Source organism: Nilaparvata lugens, chromosome 11 (assembly GCF_014356525.2).
Source record: "Nilaparvata lugens isolate BPH chromosome 11, ASM1435652v1, whole genome shotgun sequence".
In the NCBI taxonomy this organism is placed as follows: domain Eukaryota; kingdom Metazoa; phylum Arthropoda; class Insecta; order Hemiptera; family Delphacidae; genus Nilaparvata; species Nilaparvata lugens.
The window spans coordinates 20398760-20424180 of NC_052514.1; the positions used below are offsets into that span (position 1 = coordinate 20398760).

Genomic DNA, 25421 nt, shown 5'->3' on the forward strand with positions numbered 1-25421 from the left:
ATTTTTTCATTATTTATCCATGAATTATTCATTATTCAATTATATCAATTCAGTCAATCGTCAAAACACCCAATTTTATTATTAACAGTGCATCTTACTTCAACGTTTAGTTTTATATCAATAGTATTACTCCAAGTCTATTATGTGAGGTACATACATACCTTTTGGTCTCCTTGATTTTTCCCACTGGAATAACCACTGAAAAGAAAGAATTTGATAAGTTAATGGTACGAGTCCTTCAAGAGTTCAGTAAATGAATTGGCATTGAATATGATTAGTTTTATCGTATTAATAACAATCATAAATTCAGATAATAATTGTGATTATCTTGGTTCGAATATAATTAGTTACATCGTCCCATATATGTTATTATATATTATAAGTTATATCGTTTATTAGTTAAACTGTCGGTCCCGGCTGAAGTATGACAGTCGTAAGGCTTGTATGATAACCTATTTGACTTTCAACTAAAGAGTATTCCTCCCATATTTCCACCATAGCCTACTACTCTCTCAGAAATTGTTCCTTTTCTATTCCAACAATTCCATATAATAATATGAATAAAATAATTATAATATACAACATTGAATGTGAGATAAAATTATGAATTACATCAGATATATAATTGATAACTGTGTTTTATAATTATCAAAACTAGCATTTCTCAGGAACATCATCTTCGGAAGGTGTTCCTATTCACCATTATGCAACACTACAACTCCCAAGTGGAACTTGTAATGAAGTTATACACTGAATTCATTAAGAAATCTACTAACATATAAAACTTTTCAAGAGAAATTTTTTAATTGAGATTTCAAATGAGAAAATGATATAAAGGCTCTATAATCACCTGAACCCACTATCAATCTTTACTATTGACTCCGCTTGGATTTTGAGAATATCCATCTCACTTTGCATTATCTGCTTTCTGATGGCTTGCATCGCGCGATCGATCTCCGCCATTTTGGATTCTCGTTCTGTCGATTTGGGTATATCTGGAGTTTTCGGTGAGTTCTCTGCAGTAGTTGAAAATTTTGTTTGACGAAGACCCATGGATTTTGGGAGGTTTTTGAGATTGGATTGCTCATTTTTAGGCTCGGACATTCTTGGAGTGCCACTCGAAGGTGCAGCAAGATGCTCGACTGAAGTGGATTCACGAAAATCCGATAGCTGTAAATAATTGCCCTTTCCAATTACTGCTGGCACCTGCAATGATAAAAAATTAAGTCAAAGGGTGAAAATTTTCATGGTTCCTAGTGAGATAGAAATATTGCAATTTTTCAATGACTTGCAGTAGGCCTACTCTAGGCTACTAATCTCTTATATAATAGAAGCAGTTGACAAAATGTACTTCATTGTTAATAATGGAATTCACCTACTAGTTTTGGATCTCTATTGAAACTCTAACAAAACTCGTAGGCGTTAGTGAAGAGCTTTCCAAAGAAAACCCACAAAATTGAGGCAACTATCATACAGTAAAATGGCATGAGGCCTATATGCCTCATGTTCAAATCTGTAATATGATTTTCAATGATTATCTCTTCTTGGAAAGCATCTTAGATGAAATGTCAACTTTATTGAACATTTATCATTGCTTGGATTTGTTGAGTTCTATAAATTGATACCTATTGAATCTCTATTTTGGCCTTTTTTGAAAAAAGTCGATTTTTCTACTTTCCTTAAATTATTTACATACAAATTTCCCTTTACACACAGTGAAGTCTAGTCTAGTGAGTGAAATTCTCAACTTTGTTTAATTAGGTACTGTATTCCGCATTTCGTAATGCACAAAATTCTCTTCTAGTTGTAAATGAAAATGTTCCAATTCAGTTGATCCAATCTCTTCCAAGTTTATTAAAAAATTGAATGAATTGATTCAAGAAATGAAATAGTGATATTGAAATATAAATATGTTTGAGAACAAAATTAACAATAGGGCTAATTTTAATTTGGAAGATCATGCTAAATACATTATAAAGAACAATAATATACATTATTGTGTGAGTTATTCGGTGATTGCTCCTTCCAATTGAAAGTTTCAAGGTTTGACACTAAAAGGGATTCTACAATAGGTATACAACTAATTTTAGTTGTTAAGGTGCGTACAGATTTACGCGCCGCGAACATGAGCAATTCACTTTCAATCAGCTGATTCCAAGCTTTTTATATCTATATCTTATACCGTTTCTGTAAAAATACAGATATCAGCTGATTGAAAGTGAATTGCTCATGTTCGCGGCGCGTATATCTGGACGTACCTTTATATAAACATTCAACAATCTCAATGAGATTCATATAGTTTGTCATTGACTCAATAAATCTTGGTGAATATGTGGTAACTGTTGTGACTTCTCTTGTTTAGTACAAAATTGACGTGAAATTATTTTCAATTAATTTTCAACTTTTGAGTTGTGAGTTCTGGAAGAACATACATTAGTTTAATTTCAATTGAATGGAATTACTAATCGAACAATATTATTTGATACTTACTAGATAATTATCAATTGGATAGAGGTTCTTGTTCATAGTGGAAGTGTTATTTTGCATCGAATGTACTGCTGAATCTCTCCCAATTGTCTTAGATGGCATCACACAGGACGGTTTGTTCCCATTATTTGAAGATATAATATTGAGCTTGGTACCATCTAGTCTGTCCTCGCTTTCATGTCTGTAACAAGAATTGTAATTTGTTATGTATTTCACAATTTTCAAATATGGTACTCCTTGCTGCTGCTTGCACCTGTTCGCGGGGAGAAGTTATTAGTATTGGAAAAATTTGGAATAAAATAGAAGAAAATATTGAAAATAATAGGATAACTGGAAAGAATAGGCCCAAGCAAAATTATATAGGTAAGAAAGATAAGAGTATCCAGTTCATATTCGACTGTGATTAAGCTGGACTCGCACACAACAGTGACAGTGAACCGTGAAAATATAATTTCCATAAGTTCTAATTGCTTTATTCATACTCACTCGGCTGCGCTGAATGGGAATGGTCCAATTAGAACTGTAGGAAATATATTTTCACTGCTCACTGTCACTGTCACTGAGCGTATTGGATATTACCGTATGGAAGCAATTGAGACTTTTTAAAATTATGAAAAACCAATCATTTTAAGGTTTCAGTTATCCATAATAGTAACTAACAAAGAATCATTTTTGATCAGATAATTATCATAGATAATAATACCACTATTGTTACTATATTATGATTAGGCCTAATGTATGAATTAGTTGATCAATCAATCAAGAATTTCTTTATTCCACAATACAGTAAGTACAAAAATAATTGAGTACTTAAGTTAAGGTTTCATATTATAGTCAGGTGGTGCATTTTAATGGTGCAATATCAATATAAAAAATCTCTTGTACTGTACCCCAAAATGTAATTTATATAAGTTTTTTAAAAAGAGTATTGACTGGAGCACTAGATGCATATAAAAGCTCAAAAACACAGCTTAAACAATATATTTCACAAATGTAATGTGTATGGTTTATCAACTTTCGAAGTTTTCATACAGTGTAGGCCTACATACTTCCTACATTGGTGCAAAAAGTAACGAGTTGCAGATGAATGGTTTTATACCTCAAATATTGACTGGAGGTCTCAGAAACTTCTAAGAATTACCCGCAAAAAGTACAAAAATGTACGTTAAAAGTACTTGCATACGTTGGTGTAAACATGGAATGAGTTTATGACTGGTGTTAGGCCTAGGACAGGAAACCGGGCAGACAATGTGGGAAGACACGCCATCTGTACGTCGGTCGTTCGATAACCGACAGACCCTAAAAACCTGCCGAGTTGTTGCTTGCAAATAGCACCACCATCTGCACTTACTGCACAAGGCTGTAAAATAATTATTATTTGAAAGGAAATGCAAGACAGACGAGAGCGTGGGTCTGTATACTGGCCTGCCTATTTATTAGTTCTCAGTAAAAGAGTCTCATCGATGCCAGTTTTCTCACAAACCCATAAACGGCCTATGAGTTTCTTCCAGCTCCAGAAAGAAATGTATCATATTATTTAGTAGTTCGAGCGATTCTAATATCTGAAAATCATACATTTCTATAGAGAAGCTGTTATAGTTCATCATAATTTCTTAATCCTTGATTGATTTTATGGAGTTTTTAGATTCATATCTTATGTTACCTATTTAGTACCACAACCCACAACTTTCAATTCTGTCATTAATATAAGTTATTAAATATAACTAGTTTTTTAATGTGAGAGATTTTCTTGAATGTTATTAATTTGTATTTCATTGAGTGAAACTACACTCTCTGGAAGCTGATAGGTTCATTATAGATTGTATGGAGAAAGATTTTTTGCTTGATTAATAAAATAATTGGTAGCTATAATTAATTGCGATTGTGAGTATGAAATAGAGAGACATTATTGTATTCCAATGCCTTTCATCATCCAAGAAGAAGAAGAAGACGATAATCAACTATAGATATTGAAAACTTCATTTTCCTTGAAGAGATATAGATATTGTAATATTATGAACGACGCTTAGTCAAAATTTCGACTTTTAGTTGTTTAAGAATGAATAAATTATATACTGTACTAGATACACGAAACATACTAAACAAGAACTCCAGAAGGGACTTGTCTGATGCAAAAACAATCTACTGAGTGGTAGAAAAGACTTTAAAGTCCCAACTCTTCCAAATAAAGAGTATATATATTTCCATTCGTATTTTCAGCTTTCGAAAGTATTGCCTTCTCGAATTAATTATTTTATTTGAACAGCATGAGAGAATTAACCTTCCTCAGCACCCTCAGATTTTATACTTAACTTATGGCGTACCTAACACTGTTGATCCTCATTCATAATCAAATCTATATTATTCAAAACCGTTTCACTATTTGCTTGATAATCTACGGGTAATTTGGTTCAAGGGTTGTTCTCGACAATGGTTGTTGCCATCTATCATGTCATGGCTTCGATCATATGTTAGGGAGGCTTTCACGCTTGACAAGCTAGTCTTGCGTCACGTCACGTCAAACCACGCACGAGCACGTGCTTTCTGCAGTGAGCTTCCTCCCCCCTCCCCTACCAACCACCGTATTTCGTCATCATAACGAAGATGAAATCAGGCCCCTAGGGCTGCTGTGGAGGAGGGTAGGTGTTGAGAGGGAGGTGTAGGTGGTGATGGAGGAGGAGGAGGTAGTGGGGAGTAAGCTTTGTCAAGGGCTCGGTTCGAGTCCCGGGCTGGATGCGATCGATAGCGGGGAAATCCTGGGTTGCTATGCTCGATGGTTCGGGACGAAGGAGCCCCGCTGCAATCGGGGAAGGGTGATGGGGAACTGCGAGGAAGAAGATACGTCGAGAGGAAAGTGGGGGAATGCGGAAATAGGCTGAGATTTGCGACAGTTTACACTTGCAGTTACAAACTGCTGATTGTTGCCAAAATCCATCATCACAGATCACACCACACATGGAGTTGTAGTGGACGAAAACGTCATACGTCATATCCATATTTCAGTCAAATTTCATCACAATTTCCCGTAATAGAATATTGATGATCTGCTTTACATTCACAATGGGAAACGGGGATGGATGGACCCATTGTAGCAAACAATACAAAATGAAAACACTCCAAAATTCTAGATGGAAGCAATAGAATGTTAACATTTTATTCTAATATACCGTATGAATTTTTTTTCAAATCATCAATGAATGATTTAATATATATATTTTTTTAATTGGTGAAAAATATTTAATTAAGATATTCCTACACTTGAGAACTGTTTCATTGAAATAGACGGCTTTTAGTTGTAGAAGGTCTAGAGGAAAGCTCTATTTACTATATAAAAGGGGGTGTTATGGCAATTAGGTACTACAAAATAAAGCTAACACTTCATAATCATTGGTTGATTAAACATTCATATTATGATTTATGTTTTCTACCGAATACAGATAACAGAAGGTCATATGCACCAAATAAGATAAAATGAGTTAAAACGCTAAACTGTTTATTATCTATTTTTTTATTGTGTTGTTCAACCTGATGTAAACCAGCTGCTGGTTGAACCTGAAATGTGATCAGGTTCAACGTACAATCTCCGTTTAAACCGAGGTTTTCTTGATCAATTATTAACATAAGTCTCAAAAAAACGAATTTGAACTACAGATTTTGAAACTATTGACTACTACTAAATGCAGGATCATTTAATTTTAAGCTTCAAATACGTTATTCTTCAGAAACTGTTTAATTTTAATAGTTATTTGTATATCTAGAGTGAAAAGTACTGTTTTTTCTCCCTGAGGGAAAAGTTTGAAGCCCGAGGCGAAACCGAAGGCAACAATTTTCCTGAGGGAGAAAAAACATTTTTCATTCGTGATATACACAACATTTTTCCTCCACCTACATTTTTATAAAAACTGAAAATGTAATAATTTTTAAAAACGTACGTGATCAAACAATGTGTTCCAACATAATCTAAAAAGTAAACAGCTGGGCTGGCTTGTAATCACAGTTCTCCGCCGACAGCGCTATTTGTCGGCAAAAGTTGTAACAACAATGGCCGCCACAACTACAACTATGATGAAGTTCCCGTTTCAAATTTGATTAGTTAATGAGGAATATATTCGTTGGCTGGTATTTTGAATAACATGGAATGAAAATAATTCGTTATACATTTTTTTAGTATAGTGTTATGAAGTTTGTAATAATTTTAGCATACAAACATAAATTTCATATATTGATCAAATGTCCGGTTGAGGTATTGAATTTAGTTGATTTAATGACTACTCTATATGCATCCTCATCTGAGCTTAGACCTTCTAACCTATTTCAAATGTACGTTTTTAAAATAGAGATATGCTTCCCATGTTAAATGGAGTCACTTTTACGCTCTAGGGAGTTTTCCTTTTTTTCCTTCCGAGAGCGAAAAAATGACACTTCAGTATTATGTTCCAGTGAGTAAAGTAAGCACTTTAGACAGGAGGTGGAGGAAAAATTATTTGTCAGCCCGGGAATTTATTATAATATTATTTTATAAATATTTCAAAGATTACTATAATAATTATATTTTATGAATAAATAGAAAATAATAGGCTTGATGGTGCGGTGGGTGTGTTGAAAAGAATGAAAGGAGGAAAATCACTCATTGTGAGATTCACGTTACTTGTAATGGCAGTGGATGAAGATAGGAGAACAGTGTTGTCGATTCTCTGCCTTGCCACTACCTTCTATAAAGGATAGCTGATACCAGTATATCTGATTAGTAGATAGTAGCTAGTGACTATTGAACCCATAATGAGCTAAGATCCTGGAACATGTAGAATACAGAGTTGTGGTCAAAGAAAGTGAGTTTTGATCTGCTCTTCCGCAAATCAATAGGACGGCTGGAGTGGGAAGAGCCAGGATCTGGAAGAGTACTGCAGGTTGAGCATCGTAAAAGTCCAATGTGATCAATACTTGACAATGGCAATAAAACTCTACGAATCATGCCTGAGAATCAACCTTTCCGATATCATAAACCTTGATGGGATAAAAATTCCCAACAGAATGGCCCCCACGCCCCACATCCAAGATCAGGGCCGGGCTTCTCAATCTCCTACTAAACCTACTCCTAATCTTGAAATTTCATATGGAATTGCATAGAAATATTTTTTATCAAGATTAGATTTTGAGAAGAGGCAATTAGTATCATAAAAAAGTTATTCACAAACAGGTAATTGTAATTAATTAAATTAACATTGAAGAATTATTGTTATTATTAATATAATTATTATTATTATCATTATTTTCATTGATCACTACAATAAGTCTATGAGAAATAACGTCTAAATTAAAGCCAGGGCCAGCATCCATAACATTCCGATGACAATGGCCTAGAATTGACCATGCCACACATGATCTGTCTACCACAACCCCTCCACCCAACACAAATATCGGACATGAGTAGGATCGGAACGCTGAATGACAGGTGTGGCCCGGGCTTGATGATTAATACTGAAATGTATTTGCCACAGATTCTTACATTACAAGATACATTCCATTAAGGAAAGTCCAATTTTAACAGAAAATCTCCAGCTAAAATTATAATAACATGAAAACTTAACTGAACAGTGAACAGAAAAGTATTAATTGAAAAGCTCTCTTTTGGAACCACCAGCAAAAGAATGAATCTGGTCAATTTGATAGAGATCTTTCACAAGGAAGGCACAATATCAACAAATCAATGAAAAAACAATTACTTTACGAGTAGAGTACTCGAGGCTCCCTGAAAAAAGCAGCTGTTCCGCTCTCCAGCATCTACCATCACTCTCTCAATCTCTCTCTCTCTCTAGTCACGCGCATGCCCTCGCACGAGCAAAACTGCCCGGATTTTGACCCGGACTCTAGCTGTTTTGTCCCTTTGTCAGTAGCGCCGCACCCACCCCTCATGCAACCTCAAGGGCTTTTACGTCACAATTCAGGTTATTGAGTAAGGTTAGGCTGGGGGTTGAATCGAACAGAGTTGTTGCCCAGATGTACCCCCACAAACGTGGCCTCACAGCGCATGCGCGAGATTATCGACCTTATACTACCCACTGAAAAGCTGGAGGCGGCAGGGAGTAGAAAGTTGTATGGGTTTCCTCCCCTCTGATGAAATCAACGCGTCCTTACGACATCAACAACACATCGACGCATGCCTTGTTGATCACAGTTTGATGACGAAATAATTTGCATGAAAAATTGTTTGATGTCCGGTGTACTGAGTAGGCCTACCAAGTTACAAAATAATATAATTTATCGATTCCAGTCATTTTATGAGCATAGATTAATTCATGCTCAACTGGAGGAAAAACTGAGAAGGATATATTCCTCTAAGAGAAACACAATATCATGCATACGCTCACTCCTTGTTCCAATATGGAATAGAATTATGGGGGGGGGGGTACCTTTGACACGCACTTTAATAGAATATTTACTCTGCAAAAGCATTTAATTAGAGCCGCTCTAAAACGGCCTAGACTGTATCCAAGCAGGAATTTGTTTGTTGAATTTGGGGTTCCAACGCTACGACAGGTCTTTGTAGGGAAAATCATTACACATGCCAATAGAAATAAGCAGCATCTTACTTTGAATACACATTTACACAACCTTCGTCCGTCTGTACTCAATCCTTATACTCGAAACTTTACAAGATTAACTATAAATAAACATCAATTCACATACTTCATGGAATACTTTGCTAATATAGTCCCATATCACTTTATAAACAATAGAATAACAAAAAAACTAAGTAGTGAAATAGAAGAGTGGGTAAAATCTAGAGTTTATTTTAAGATAAGTGTATGAAATGATAATTTTGTAATAACTGTAAGATCATAGTGTATAATACGTCTGTTATAGTACGTTTTTATTGATTCTCTACTATGGATATTATAGTATATATATAGACTGTTAGTCTTGATTAATGTTATAATATTTGTAATTTTCAATCGCACTCACTGCTGGCGAACAAGTTCCACTTATGCCGGTAGTGCCTTTTATATAAATTTACTTATTTATAATATTACTTATAGTATCTATCATATTTTTAATGTAAGTACTGATTGTAAAATGTTATGGCAAATAAATTTCAATTTCAATTTCAATTTATGCTACGACAGATAATACAAAAATTCCAAAAATCTAAAACTATATCTGTTACCCTAAGCATCAACTAGCACAATGATACTAAACCGAGGTACTATTTTCTACCTATAAATTACCTTATTTAAAAGAATACTAATTTAATCTAAATCCTACTTACTATTACTTCCTCACTACTTTGTATCCCAATACTGAATAACCAATGTCTAATTTTTCTTTTGAAGCTATTGAAATTTTCCTCTCCTTCGATTTCTAATGGTATTCTATTAGATATTGTAGGCCTTAAATATCCTAGTGATCTTTGCCCAAATGCTGTATCCATTCTTGGTACTTCTTGGTTCTAACGTTCTCTTATTCTAGTATTATGGCTATGATTTATGATATGGTTCCTATTTTGATTTTTTTTCATATACCCTAATAACAACAATATATACAATTGTCTAACACTGAGAACTCTATTTTCTATAAATAGTTCTACAGTTGGAAACCGGATTTCCCAATTCTTTTAGAAATGCGTTTTTGAGTTTTAAATAATGGATCTATAAAACTGAAGTTAGCTGCACCCCAAACTAACAGACCGTACCTTAAAAGAGATTCAACTAATGTTAAGTATACAGTTTTTAACATACTGTATATCATCAGTATTTATAGCATTACAGCTTGGAAGTTGACATTTCATAAGTATCTGAGAGTAATAGGTTTTAAAAAGAAGAGCATTTGAAAGGAATAGTTGTTTGATGAGGGGTATCCAGGATGATTTTGTATTATTCAAGACAGAAATATTTCGAGAAAGAGCATTTGAGAGGAAGAGGTTGTCTAAAGGAAAAAGAATTCGAGAAGAAAAGGTTTTTACGATCAAGTAACGTTTAAGAGGTAAAGTTATATTGAAAAGCATTAAATTGTTTGAGAGTAATAGATCTATTCTACAACCATAATCCTATGATAAACCATACTGATGTCCTGATTCACAATAATGCGATGTTGATTGATTTTCAACTGCAACTGCGACTGATCTTCCAACTGCAACTTCCAAGCTTGTAGTGGAAGACGCGTTGGTGGCATACGAATACGACGCAGGTGATTTGTCCACTTCAATCTGTATATTTTTATGATTTCTGTTAGTGGTTGCACATTGCACTCATTTCGAATCTTTTCATTTCTTATGTGGTCTTGTCTTGAGTATCCTTGAATGCTGCGCGGGAACCTCATCTCTGATGCCTGAATTCGTGAGTCATCATTCTTGGTCTTTGTCCATACCTCACTACCGTATGTCATTAAAGAGATGGTCATTGTCCTATAGAACTTAATCTCTGTCTCTTTTCTGGCCTTACCCTTTAATGTTCGGTGAATGACTCCACAAATTGAGTTAAATTTTGCCATTTTCTGAAGCATATCACATTCTCTGTCATTGGATAGATACATCACAGCCGAAATTCATATAATTATCAATTATTCACAGTATTATCAATCACCCTAGTCCTTGTTCTATAGGCTACATCTCTTTTCTCCAAATCCACCCTAAAATCAAAAGTTACACGGGAAAAGTTCTTTGCCACAATTTCTCATGATTGAAAATTTTTGAGTTGAATTGAATCCCAATATTTCCTAGCTTCCTCATTTGTACATCTCACTCAGCTTATCACTTTTCATGATTGATTTTTATTACTGTGCCAAGACTGGAAAGATCCATTCTTATGCAAGGTAGAATAGAGAAGAAAATCTGTTTGAATTTTTTCTACATTTTAGAAACTTCAATTTTGAATGAGGTGAGCGCTCATCAATCAATGAACTACCAACTTATTGGGGAAGGGAGGGGATGAGATCAACACAAACAAGTACGTGTCGAGAAAATGTTACTCAAAGTGGAAATTTTCTATCTTTTTTCCCAAATTCTTATGTTGATTCCACAAATTCTTGGTTACACTTTTCCAAGCGAGTATTCCAGTTAGGAACAAAATCAGTTTTCCTATATTGGAGGCATTCATATTTTATAAAATTGCTTAAGTAGGGGCCAGATCAGATCAGTGATTTCATGATCACTCTAATTGTAAACACGTTATACAGCGCAGTCTCTGTTCAATACCTTGAATTTTCAGTTTTTTCACGAGATCGATATTGTATCGATTACGAAATACGTCAAGTTTAATCGCCGGTGCTCGGTGCACAACACATCGATAATAGTGACTCAAACATAATAGTATATATCTCACTCATCCCATCCACACAAAGTGCAAGTACGTGCTGTAATGAGGTTCACTTTAAACTTTCAGCAATAATTCTCATGAAGAACATCTATGCATTCCATTCTATCAATGCCGACAGTTTGAGATTCACTATAAACTTTTGGCATTTCTTATAAATGCAGACATCAACGTTTTCCATTCGACCAATGGTGACAGTTCGAGATATAGTTTAAATTTTCAGAATATCCCATAAATAGCATCAATGCTGACAATTACAAGTGAATCTCGCAATATGAAGCACTCAATGGCGACTGCCGGACGCGCACGAGCCACAGTGCGCCGCCAACTCGGATCGATAGAGTGCATCGCCGGTGAGGGGCAGGGGAAAGGGAAAACCAAAAGGGAAAAGGGAAAACAGAGCTTTCCCTCACGCTGAGCGACAGAGATAGCAAGTGGAGAGGTAGCGTGAAATCAAGCCACATCAATGGTGTATCAGAGCCGTACCCCCAAACCCAAGAGTGGGTGGCCGTACCCCCAATCCCTGAAAATAAGAGTGCCAGCATCAGCCAATCAATAACATCAGCCCCCAACACAGGTGGGGGCCCACCTCTGAAACCCCGCAGTTCACCCCTTCGCACATTCCAGTGAGCTCAGCCCGACACTGGGTTACAACGGGGCACCCCTCCCACCCTCCCACCAAGCCCCATAGTCGGGCGTCAAATTCACACGTACGCCTAGCTTACTCAGCTGGACTTGTTGTGTCACCAATGCAACATAATAAGGTGATTTTCATGCTGAATGTTAGGGTATTACATACGATAAAATTAATTTTAATAACTTCGAATTGGTTTGATTTTGATTTTTGTTTAATGTTGTATGTTGTATTCATACTGAAATTTATCAAAAAAGCTTTTGATTCGAGTTTATTGAATCTATTATAAGATTAATAGGTTCGGTTGCATAAAAGCCTGTTAAATTTTAATCATGATTAATACCACCGGAACCAATCAAAGAAGTTTTTTTTTTAAAGAAGGCTTCTCTTATTTTTTTGCTCTCGTGGCTTTTAATCACGGTTTTACACACACTTTTAATCAAACAGGCGCTTTTGTGCAACCGAGCCATAGTGGATGAAAATACAGTTTTAATACAACAATTCATTTTCCTATACATAGGAAATAGTTGAAGATTTCCCCTCGATGTAGGAGATGAAAATGTTGGGAAGGGAATTTTGAGAGAGTTTATGTTGGTAAACTTGTTCAAGTGACGTTTCACTATGATCCTGAGGACCGATTGTTTTGTTATTCTGAATACCACGCAGTACTGTTGATCTTTTCCTCCAAATGAGAAAAGATACTTGTATTTCTCTTATTTCTTATCTGTTATCACTCATACATTATATTACATGAGAAGTAGTAATCTCTATTAAGTGGTAATCCCACTATATCTCAATGTTATTTGATCTCTATAAATATTAATCATCTATCGATAATCGATGGATCTGATCACCTATATTCATATGAAGCAAGAAAACTAAAAAAATGTTGGGTAGATGTCATTATTTTGTTTTAAGGCCATTCCTACGCTGTGAAGCACAAGAATATTGGATAAATAAATCAAGTTTGGACAAAAACCTATTAGAGACTCTATATTTCTCAACAATGAGAATATATCTTACAGTCATGAAGATTTTCAAGAGTACCGTGGTACATAATATCCAAATCCCAATCAAACATCCAAAACTCAAAACCCAATAGCTTCATTGGTAACTTTTGTTTCAATTTCTTTAGTCAATTCTTAATTTGTAAGTTTTGATTTGTGGAATATGAAATTATGAGTTATTAGTTACAAAACTTCCAACTGCTGTTCTCTAATAGAAACTTGCTCATCATGTAAACGTCACCCCATTCATAATATTTCCTCCTTCCTTGTACCTTAATCATTCTGAGAAAGATTATCGCACTTCCTTATTTTTCTGAAAAGTACTTAACGCTAGATTTTGTTCAAATCTATCTCTAGTTGATAACTGTTCCATCACAATTTATCCACTTATAAATTATTATTATTATTTTAATCATGATAATGGAATACAGGTTCAGAGTTAGTTTTATATAAAAAAAACTCGATCATAAATAATTCTATAAATTGAATAGGAAATTTACTAGTCAATGAGAAAAAAATTACTTCAATGTTGACATTATCTTTAATCATCATGAATATCGATAAGAGTAGAATGTATTGTGTAATAATGTTAAGGAATGAAGATGGGTAGAATTCAGTCTTTTTCAATTTAACCAGAGTTCTGCACAGAAAAGGAACAGACATTTTATTTTCGTATTATTTCTCCCAAATGAGGGAATTTCAAAGCTGTAAATAAATACGTATTATGTAAGAAGTACAATTCTATTTCTACGTTCAAACTTGGAATGGAAATGACAGAAAAACCTGCTTTCAAATTTGTTTTCTTCCTGCTCTGAACAGCTATTATTTTATTTTCCCTCGTAAGCTCTCCATGAATTCCAATTCGAATCATTCTTGAGTATAACCAACTCAGAGAAAATTGAATTCAAAATTAGCTTCGCACTTGTCACTCACAACCACATTGAGTGGGTTGAAATTTCAATTGAGACTACTCAACAGATTGGAGCATCTAATAATAGTAGTCTCCATTTTGAGAGTTTTGAGATTCTATTATCAGCGCAAATGGGTGTTAGTATTTATGAATCAAATTTGATGAACAATTATTAGGAAAACCAGAATAAAAATAATAAATGGATTGACTCATTCTGAATGCAAAGAAAGTTTCATAAATCTTTTCGAAAATGAGTTTCTAGTGACTAGCTTTTCTGCCAATTTATAGTTGAGAAAATGGTGGAGACATAAGATGTCTCCTTCAGATTGTCTCCTCAGAAGATGAATCCTTGAGAGTTGTTGTATTCTTTCTAAATTTCATGTGTCAATTTAATTACTGTTATTATATTTTGAAGCCTGTGAAATAATTCAAAACTAGAAAATGAAGCCGATTTCGAATAGGCGTTCAAACATGTACCGAGAATTAATTTTTATATTTTCTTATTCGTCTTTTCCAATTCACAAGTGTCCACTTCACATGACAATAAATCCTGACGATGCGATTATTGTGTAACTAGGTTAATTTTTTCGTACTTGGATTAAAAGTTTCAAAATACTGTAATTTCTCAAATAGTTTTTAAGCTTCCATTTTCTGGAGAAAAAATGAGAAATCTTTCGTTTCTTTTTTGCTTCACTTATATTTCTTAACTTGAATGAGAAATATGAAGATATGTTACAATAATTCACATCCTAACACTTATCCATGCTCAAATAGCCTTGTCATTTATTTTTAACTCGTTCATTTCTTCATAATTTAGGGAATTATATTAGTTTTATGAAGATCTATTTTATTTTAAATCAGATATACATATTTTTTTAAACATAGCAGGCTATGTTTAGGCCTAATCTTTGATCTGCATCATATCCATCTTTCAATGTTGCAATTCTATTTGTTTCCTTCCATCTTTTATTTTCAAATGATACTTCACTCAGAAAAATGTATCTTTAAAAAAGTTCAGCATGATTTCTAAGATGGTGCTTTCCCAGATCAGAGATTCAACAGATTCGACGGTTTTGAGACTTGAATGAATTGTATCGAAACAAATGCATTTTTCACAGTAATTCTTATTCAATTTGTTTATGTTCATTATTATATGGAATTTATTCTTTTCAATTGCCAAGAAGAAGCCAAAGGCATTATTTTATGAGTGAAAAATGACAGGATGAAAAAGTGGAATCGCATATTCAAAATTGAATTCACAATAATTACAACCTTTCCATCTATAAATCGATGAAAATCTTAAATCAAGTATTATTTCCACATTTCAGCAGATAATATGTGACTCATACGTCTTTAGAGTTCGGGTGGGTACGGTGTTCACAATCATTTAAACCCTACGCATTTTATCTAAGAGTGGCTGTAGCTGGCTTGAATTCAATGACGGGCTGAAACTTATCCAAAAGCAGTTGCGAGCGCTATTTTGGAACTAGGAATAAATAGACAAAGAGAGATGAACATAGATAGTGAAGAAAGAAAGAAATTGGCGGTAGCTACAATTACGTAGTTCATAGATCTGGCGCCAAACAAAAAAAAAATGAAAAACAGTTTTGCTTCATGGCTAGTGAGTGGATGAAGCCGTGTAGGCGAGGGCAAATCTATTACGAAATTCACTTAAAACTGACAGTATTGGATGAATGAGGAGCAGTGATGTCATTTATTGGGAAAGCTGAATTGTATCGAATTAATATGACTTGTCAGCATTTATCATTAGCAACCGCCTTAACGCTTTCCATTCGACCAATGGTGACAGTATGATGTGAATCTCACTACGAAACTACTGTAGTTTGGCAGCGATCTGAAAATCTTGCAGCTTTCCTGCTCTACCTGTCATCACACCACATCCATTTCCCTCAACCAACGCAGCTATTCAACCGCTTTTGCAAAATAAACTTTCGGTTTTCAGAATAGACTCCGGATTTTATAGTCGAAGGTGATTCAGAAAGTATATATAAATAGTGATCTTTATTCGAACAAACGAATTGGAGAACAGGATGATCTGGAATGGAGAAAGTCAGCTTCCTCCCTCTTGGCCTCATTAAACTAGAACAGCAGATGAATATGACAAAAAAGCTATTCACAAATAAACTTGTTTTGTGCCTGATATACATAAGCCACTTGCCATACTGTAATTGGGGATTCATAACGTATTATGTTTGAGATCCATTCCAGATTGAGACTAATTTTATTTATTAAAATCTGGGTAGTTACCCCTCCCCCCCCTACTTCTGAACTACGGTACTTCTATAAAGCTTTTACTATTCATATAATGTGACTTGGGTATTGAGAATTACGGTATGAACTACAGTAATTCTATACAGCTTCCTAGCTTCTACTATTCATATAATGTGGCTTGTGAATGTAACAAAACATTGCTTGGAGTCACAAAACAGCACAGTACGATCATAGACGAATAATATGATAAAAGCACCTAACAGTATCTTTTCTCTATAGTAGGCCTACAATGTTCGAAATAAAAAGGTGGACGATTTTAAATAATGTAACTCAGTTTTATGTTGAATACGGCGAATGAAATAAGACTTGTACTTAGTACTTGATTGTAATATGTTCTTGGGAGTTTATTACTTTGTACTCGGTAAAGATTATGTGTGCAGCAAGTCCAATCCTCACCAGGGAGGCAGTAAGGGATGATGAGGGGGACTGATGTCTGATGTGAGTGTGATGGTCGGTCTCCCGTCTCCCATCTCCATAGCTGTGACAGTGGCATTTTGGCAGAATGCCTTCCTGGCCAGGAGCAGCTCAAAACAAGCTAGAACTGCCGATGGCACAGAAATAGCAGCGTCTCTGTGAGATCACACTATTTGTCGACGCAGCGATTTGGTGCGCTGCGCTCACGCGCGTGCAGACACAACGCTCATCGCGCATTTGGACGCGATTAGGCCAGCATCCAAAAGATTACGATCGCCGTCACCTATATCCAGTTACCTGGTCTTCAATTTTTAATGTTTTTAGACTACCCACTGAACGTGTGGTTGATATTGCATGATTCGGAACTTCGGAACAAGTACCATAGTTTCACGATTCATTTTTTACAAAACTTAGTAACCACAGTGGAGGGAAATCATCTGACCAAATAAGATAATAGTTTCTAATGAGTCACTTTTCCAAGAGTAGGACTAAATTTGTTAAATAAAAGAAATATTTTTTTGTAAAATTTCTGTTTTATGGAATAATTGAGTAGGCCTATTCCTTCCTCTTGATTACATATCTTAATATGCCTGTCAATGTAGCAATGAATGTATTAAATTGACAGATAAATATATTTAGAAGTTTGGCTTATTTAATACTGAGTTTTGAACTAGCTACTAAATCTACAACTACAATCTAATAGTTTGTATTAGAAACTATTAAATTACTAAACTCAATTATTCCATTTTAAAACAGAAATTTGACAAAAAATTGATATTATTATTTTTCAATTTATCATTTTTTAGTGAGGAATATTGTTTATTTGAATTGATTGTAATCCATTAGTGTGATGTATTGTTGAAATTTTTGAACTATGTGGAAATAAATTTGAATCTGAAAAAAATCTAGTGAGGGTCATGGATCCTTACCCCAACTATCTACCGATAGGCTATTGGATTTATCTCAAGTGTCTAGTTTCAGATACTTGTACAGTACATAGTTTTTATAATTCAGAACTATTTACACTACCAGTTTTTTATTAAATTTATTATTCTGTTTTAGTTATTTATATAAAGTTTATGATAGGATAATCAGGCTATATGGTTTTGTTTCTGTCTTCAACTTAATGAGAATATCTTATAAAACTTCAACGTTCCCTACCTTGAATCATCCTTTATAAAAGTCTGCTCCTTCTCATTCCTGAAACACGAATTGCATAAACTTGAAATTCAACTTATTCATTTCTGAAATTAATTTGAAAAAAAAACAGATATCATGGAAAAATTAGAAACACGACTAGTATAAATATTATTCACTCTTACATCCAATAGATACGGTAGATAATCAATCAATAGAATAGAATAGAGTAGAATGACTGCCTTTATTTTATACCTGGGAGGGCGAAGTTAGGGCGCAGTCGGCCCCCTCTTACACTTAACCCTCCAATACAATACTAAATTATAATTTAACAAGCAATACTCAGTAAAAAATAAATAAAACAAAACGATATTTTAAATGAAAAAAGTAAAAAAAGATGATTATAATAATAATAATAAGTAGAATAGTTGAATAAACTTAAAAGTAGAGCATTCTTAAAATGTAAAATAACAAAGATCTGTTGGGAAATAAATACAAAATTTACGACGGATCGAAGGAGCAAAAAGAGCAATATGGCTACAAACCTTACAAGGAAGATGAGAAAATGAGGAAATTAATAAATTCTTCTAGCATGAAATTAATTTTGAGAGAGAGAGAAAGAGTATTTTTTATATCTGTCTTTAGAGTTCACTTTTAAAGTTGAACTTGATTCGCCTAAAATTACTCTAAAGAAATTAATTTTGAGACTGAATAAATGAATGTATCAAAACTATGAAGAGTATGAAAGCATGAAAAGAAAGCTCACACACACACACACAGACACCCAATGATGCACCCCCCACTAAGCCCAGCCGCCCCCACCGCCCCTGATCCACCGGAAGACAGCCGCGCCGAACCGACGATGACCCTCAATGCGCTTCAATTCAGCCGGCAATCGTTGAACATGACTGTCCTGTGAATTGGGACAGCCAGCAGATGAGAACCATGCCGTGTACCACCCCGACCGATATCACTCAAATATTGAAAATCCTCTGCAATATAATTAGGTGTTCCAGTTTTTAATGTCTTATGCAGAAAAATAACAGCATGGAGTGCCCTACAATCATGCAGCCTCATGAGATTAAGTCTGTCAAAGTATTCGGTCATCACGCCTGAGGTTGAAAATGAAGCGTACACAGTAATTGTGGGCACGCTGCATCCTCTGTAAAAGTTGAACTGTCATATCAAGAGTCACAATTTCACAGTAGTTAAAAATTTGAAAAATCAAAGTCTTGACTAAAGCCCGGTCCAGACGCTCAAGTTTAGCTTCAGTCTTTTGCTCAAGCAAAAGTCGGAACACGTAAGTCGTTGCGTCTGGACGGTAAAACGGATGGGTCTTCAAGCTTTATGTCGTCAAACTTAAAATGTATCGGCCGGGAATCTTTTTCCATCCAACCGACCGTCTTTTGCCTATCCACCAAAACCTAAATCGCGTAAAAATGGAGATAGAGAAATTGTGATTTCAGATTCGGATTCAGCGCCCTCAAATTAATAAAATGCCTCGCGAGTACTTGAAAATAATCAAGTTTTTTTTATCGATTTTGTATAACGCTTTTTTTCTTTCTTTATTCTCATGATACTCTCAGAATTTGATGTTGATATTATGATTTTAGTTGTATCGACAATAATTATTAGCATTAGAATGCTAATAATTTGTTTTAAACAACTATGCTAATATCATTAAAAGCTTACCGAGTTGAAAGCAGAGAAAAGTTGGGAGAAAAAATAATAAATGCTACATCGAGTTATCAATATTGCATGCCTCATTGATTGCAATTAATAGTCCACACGACAGCTGATTTTTTACCAAATTACAATGGGATATTAATTGCATGCAAGTAATAGTCCACTCGACAGCTGATTTATGATGCATATAGTCTGATTTTTACGGTAATATTGGCGTTTGAAAGAGACTTCTTTTCCTTTTGTATTATCCTTGAAATGCAAAATTTCAAAAAAAACCTTGTATTTACGTCGACGCGCAATTTAAAGAGGAACATAAATACCTGTCAAATTTCATGAAAATCTATTGCCACGTTTCACCGTAAATGAGGAACGTATAAAAAAACTATAAACATATTTTCAGATTCATCTTGCAATTCTCGAAGCAATGCAACGTGAGAAAATGTGTGTCTTTTTAACAACCAGTCCCTACTCCAACATGAACGATGAACTGTACCTATCTTCCTATTTTTTACACACAAAACAAAAGTGGCCAAGAGTACTAGCTGATCTAGCTCTTCCATAGTTGATGAGTTAATTTTAATACTTTTTCCCACCTTCACGATGTTCTATTTTGCAAAGTGTAACTCAATATAAAGCATAAAATATACAATTGATAGTATGTTGTATGCAGGAATCTTAGTAATTTCAAGCCTATGTGTTTGAAGGTAAATCTTTGACAAAAATAAATTATAAGTTCATCATCCACTATTATTCTGATTTCCTTTGCTTAATTTTTATTTTGAATGGTTCTGTGTTTGAGTTTCCTTGCTGTTGCAACCTAATTTTCTTAAAAGCACAATGATAAGTTGAATTGTAATGTACAATCTAATAATTATTTCAATTTTGAAGGCGTTTCATGATGATATTAATGTCTTTGAAATGGGAATGCAATTATAAACAACATCGCAAACTCTAGTAAATTTGACAGAAGGAAAAACTTCTCTTGTCAAAAATTTGTGAAAAATATCAAATGAAGCCAATTTCAATCTTTCAAATTTACACCCTATTTACCACACAGTAATCAAGTAATTATCATTGTAATGCTTCATTACTTTTTTCTGTTTTGTATAATAGTCCAGTCAAATGGTCGTTTTTCAGGAAACAGCCCGAAAGAATTTTTCGCGACAGTTCTATAATTATGTATTTTGGGGCGCTGAATTCTAATCTGAGATTTGCTGACACGCAAGATGGCGGCTTCACCCCAAAAACTCCCAAAAATCCCCAAAATGTCATCTTTAATCTTGAGAACCTTTAACTTTTCGAGAAAAAGCATTCTCTAAAATATTAAAGATGATAAAATTTCCAATAAATTGAGTGGTCGCGCAGGACTCTATGATTTTTTATTCTGGAGCTAAGAGTTTTCAAAAAAGGGGTATTTTTTAAGGGGTTTTCAAAATTATGCAAACCTACCACTTCTACCCTATACAACTAGGATTTTTTTCTAGTGATGATAGAAAGCCACACATCACGTGAATTAACAATATTAATTCTGAACAGAATTCCTTAGGTACCTATTTTTGAATTTAGTAGTGGTGGGAGGGGGAATACACCCAAAAATAGAAAATCGTGTCCTACAGCCAGAATTCAAATTTTCATTATATTACCTTTTCATGGCTTTCCTCACAAAAAAGAAACATATTTCGGTTAAAAACACCTTACGAGGGTTAAGTTCTATAAGAATCACTCGTTAGATTTCAGTATTTCCTAGTGGGCGGTACACATAAGGATATAACTTCTGACTGAATGATCACATCTCCTCGTACTACAGCTCGTTCATATCAGCTCGTCAAGGCGGTTGAAAATCATGTATCATTTCACTAAAATTTGTTAAAAAAATAGGAAATTCCTCCTTTAGTGTATTTTAGCCCATAATTCAATGCATAGAAAAATGACCGATTTCTATATTCAAAACTGTGTGTCTCGGTAACTCAAAATGATACTTGGTCTTGATTTGAAGAAAAGAATCTCCTCTTTTATGTGAGGTGAATGATTTTTGTAAAAATATAATCATGAAGTAAGATACGTTTCTTTCAAAAAATCAAGGAATTTGCGATATTTTTTAGTCTCGACAGTTTTTCGATATAAACAGTAGGCCTAATGCAAGATCAATTGAAGGCAACTCAGCATGAAATTTTCTCTCATTCAAGACCAATCGCAAGTTTCTATAATGTATTTTACTCATTTCAGAGACTCTTTAAACACTAAAATCGCAAGAAAAATGAGAAAATAAATATCATCATTCAATTGGCTGTAACTTTTGAACGGTATTGAAAGCAGAAGTATAATTCATGGGAGTGAAAAGAGGAGAAAATTCGTCACAACCTAGAATACTTTTTGGATTTTTTATCTGAAGTGTTCCACAAGATACGCAACGTTGCATATGTGAGACTGTGAAAATGGGGGAAATATCACAAATTTTTCGCACATTCAAAGTTGTGTATCTTGTGGAACACTTCAGATAAAAAATCCAAAAAGAAGTCCTGCGCGACCAGTCAATTCATTGGAAATTTTATCATCTTCAATATTATACAGAGAATGCTTTTTCTCGATAAATTCAAGGTTCTCCATATTAACGTCGCCCTCTGGCGTGTCAGCAAATTTCAGATTAGAATTTAGCCCCCCAAAATACAGATAGAACCATCGAAATAAATTCTTTCGAGGCTGTTTCCTGAAAAACGACCATTTGACTGGACTATAAGTTGTTATCCTATTATATTAAGCGAGCAATTTCTGTATATCTGTTTATATTTTTCTATTTCTATATCTTGTTATCTGGTTATATGGTTATTTATGTTCAACGGATCTCGGAAACGGCTCTAACGATTTTCACGAAATTCGGAATATAGTAGATTTATGATATCAAAATTCGATTGCACTAGGTCTCATCCCTGAGAAAACTCCCTGAAGGATATGAAAAGGATAATTCATCCTTGGAAAAACAGATGATGATTTCGTCGTCAGTCGATAACAGAAGATGCCTGTGCCTGTGTGGAAGATCAGCTGTGTAATCAATTAGCTTATCGTATCTCGCGAGAAATCTAGAAATTTCAATTGACTCGATCAAAATACAGTAATCTGATTTGTTGACATGAGATGGTATATATCATAATATTCTAAGTTAATCATTATTTTACAGTTCCAAGTGGTTAGTGTGTGTTGTTTTGTTATTCAATTTGGTATGTAAACAATCTAAATAAGAACTTTTATGTTTTCAAATATTTGGACTGAAAATTTCACTTGAATTCAATTGCATGAAATATAACCTACTTTTTGGAATATTGAATATTCCAACTATAAATTTTATAGTGTATAAATCAAAATTCGGGGAAGAAACAGTTTTTGGCTGTGCCTGTTAGTCCTTCCTCAATCATTTCAGAGAATTGAGTTCTGTTTATCAATGAATAAATAACGAGCAAAGCTCGGTGCCCAATATTTGGTATTAATAGATAAAATTTACAAAATGTACTTGTTCAGATGATATCTTTATTCCAAAAACCAAACCATTTAAAGATACATTTTGTTCGACTTGTGTTATCTACTCCTGTAATGTTAAAAAGTGAATACTACCAACAACACAACATCAGTGATGTTGTTGACAACAACAACCTGTTCCAATTTATGATAAATATCGGGGCACCGAGCTCCGCTCTGGAGCACCTACAAAAGCATATAAAAATTATTACGAAAGAAATTATAATAAATATTCATAGTTAATACAGAATGGTTCTATCTAATCACATTGGATTGAGATTAATTCGCAGAGGAATGCAAAAATTTCTCTCACAAAAGCATGTTAAATTTTAATCCTGATTAATTTCACGTGAACCAAATCACAGAAGACCATCTCTAAAAGATAGCTTAAATTATCTGATTGGTTCTACTGGAATTAATCTGGATTACAATTTAACCGGCTTTTGTACAACTGCCACTAAGTACCTCATTGAATTAGGTACAAAAGTTCAACAGCTGAGTCATAATCTTGTCCCACACACATGCACTCGCTCACTCACTTCCATCATCAACAGACGACGAAATTATCAGCTGTTTTTCCAAGGATGGATAAATTCTTTTAATGTCTTTAAGCGAGTTTCCCCAGGGATGAGAACTAGTGCAATCGAATTATTCTTATATTATAAACCTACTATGTTCTGAATTTCGTGAGAATCGTTAGAGCCGTTTTCGAGATCCGGTGAAATACAAACATATAAACATCTAAACATTCGAACAGAAATTGCTCGTTTAATAGTATAGGATTTAGAATACCTAAACTTGCCGACATTATATATTGTATGAATAAAATCGTTCCAAATTTGCATGAATGTTCACCAAAATTGCTATGCAATATTCTTTTGCAATAAAAGAATAGACTATCAATGATATTACTATTCAACTTTCTATAAGTAACCTCAACATTAAAAAAGCAAAGCCTCCCTTACTTATCTTTCAATATCCTATTAAAATATTTGTCATGTAGTTTTTCCTGATGTAATGTAGTACTTTTTAGTCCTCCCGAACAAGAACGGGTGCACTGCTAGTCTCAAAAATATATCAAAAAGATACTTTATTTCTATTTTAAAGGAGATAAGAAACGATGGTAGATATTTTTACAATATTATAAAAACAGAAAGAATTTCTCACAAGAACAAAGGTGAATAATGTCCTTTGGAAGATTAGAATGTAAGATGTGGAATTTATTGTCATACACTGACTAATGTTAAAAACTAAAGGGTTGGGAATTGGCATACTTTGTGGGGGGGCATTACATGTGGATTGGGGGGGGGGCATGCGCCATTGCCCTTGGGGGGGCTGGGCACCCCTGCTGTAGCCTACTGCAATTGAACGTTGTTGATTGTAATATATGGTCCATTTGAAAAGTCAAGTGTGTTAAAGAGTCATGAGTAGCCAACCATAATTACCTTTGACTTTGTCTCATTAACTTTGAGTCCATTACTTGTAGACCATTCGATAACCCTGGCCAAGTCAGCATTGACCTCCTCAACCACAATGCTGAAATCATTTTTGTTGAAGTGTTTGTAGATTTGTAGGTCGTCTGCATAAAGGTGGTATTTAGAAGTAAGTAAAGTAGTAATCACGTCATTTATGTAGATGCTGAACAGCAGAGGACCCAAGACCGAACCTTGAGGAACGCCTCTATTTACCTCACGCCAGCCCGAACACGCATCCCCGACCCTCACACACTGACATCAACCCTGCAAATAAGACCTTACCCATGCCACAGTGGAGTTGGAAAAGCCTAAGCTCTTTAGCTTATACAATAGAGTAGGGTGGAAAATGCTATCAAAAGCCTTGCTAAAATCTATTAGAACTATAACGGTTAGCTGCCTTTTATCCATAGCCCTGCGGATATCATCAGTCACTCTCAGAAGGGCAGATGTGGTGGTGTGACCGCTTCAGAAACCTGATTGAAAATCACTAATTAAACCAGATCTATGAATATATCCGCTCATCTGAGAGTGAACAATGATCTCAAGAACCTTAGACAAGAC

General features: G+C 34.5%; 1 protein-coding gene across 5 annotated transcripts in view; it reads right to left on the bottom strand.

Moving 5' to 3' along the window:
* Positions 1 to 25421, bottom strand: part of LOC111050227 (kinesin-related protein 4) — a 152740-nt gene that overhangs the window by 18228 nt on the left and 109091 nt on the right. For 4 of the 5 annotated variants that reach the window (XM_039437818.1, XM_039437819.1, XM_022336507.2 and 1 more), the window contains 4 exons: positions 18214 to 18252; positions 2491 to 2668; positions 851 to 1206; positions 162 to 198 (listed from right to left, as the gene is read on the bottom strand). In XM_039437818.1, coding sequence (XP_039293752.1) covers positions 162 to 198; positions 851 to 1206; positions 2491 to 2668; positions 18214 to 18252 — 610 coding nt within the window. Of the gene's footprint in view, positions 1 to 161; positions 199 to 850; positions 1207 to 2490; positions 2669 to 3586; positions 3712 to 18213; positions 18253 to 25421 lie in introns of those variants that run through there. The other variant, XM_039437821.1, reaches the window with a different exon arrangement.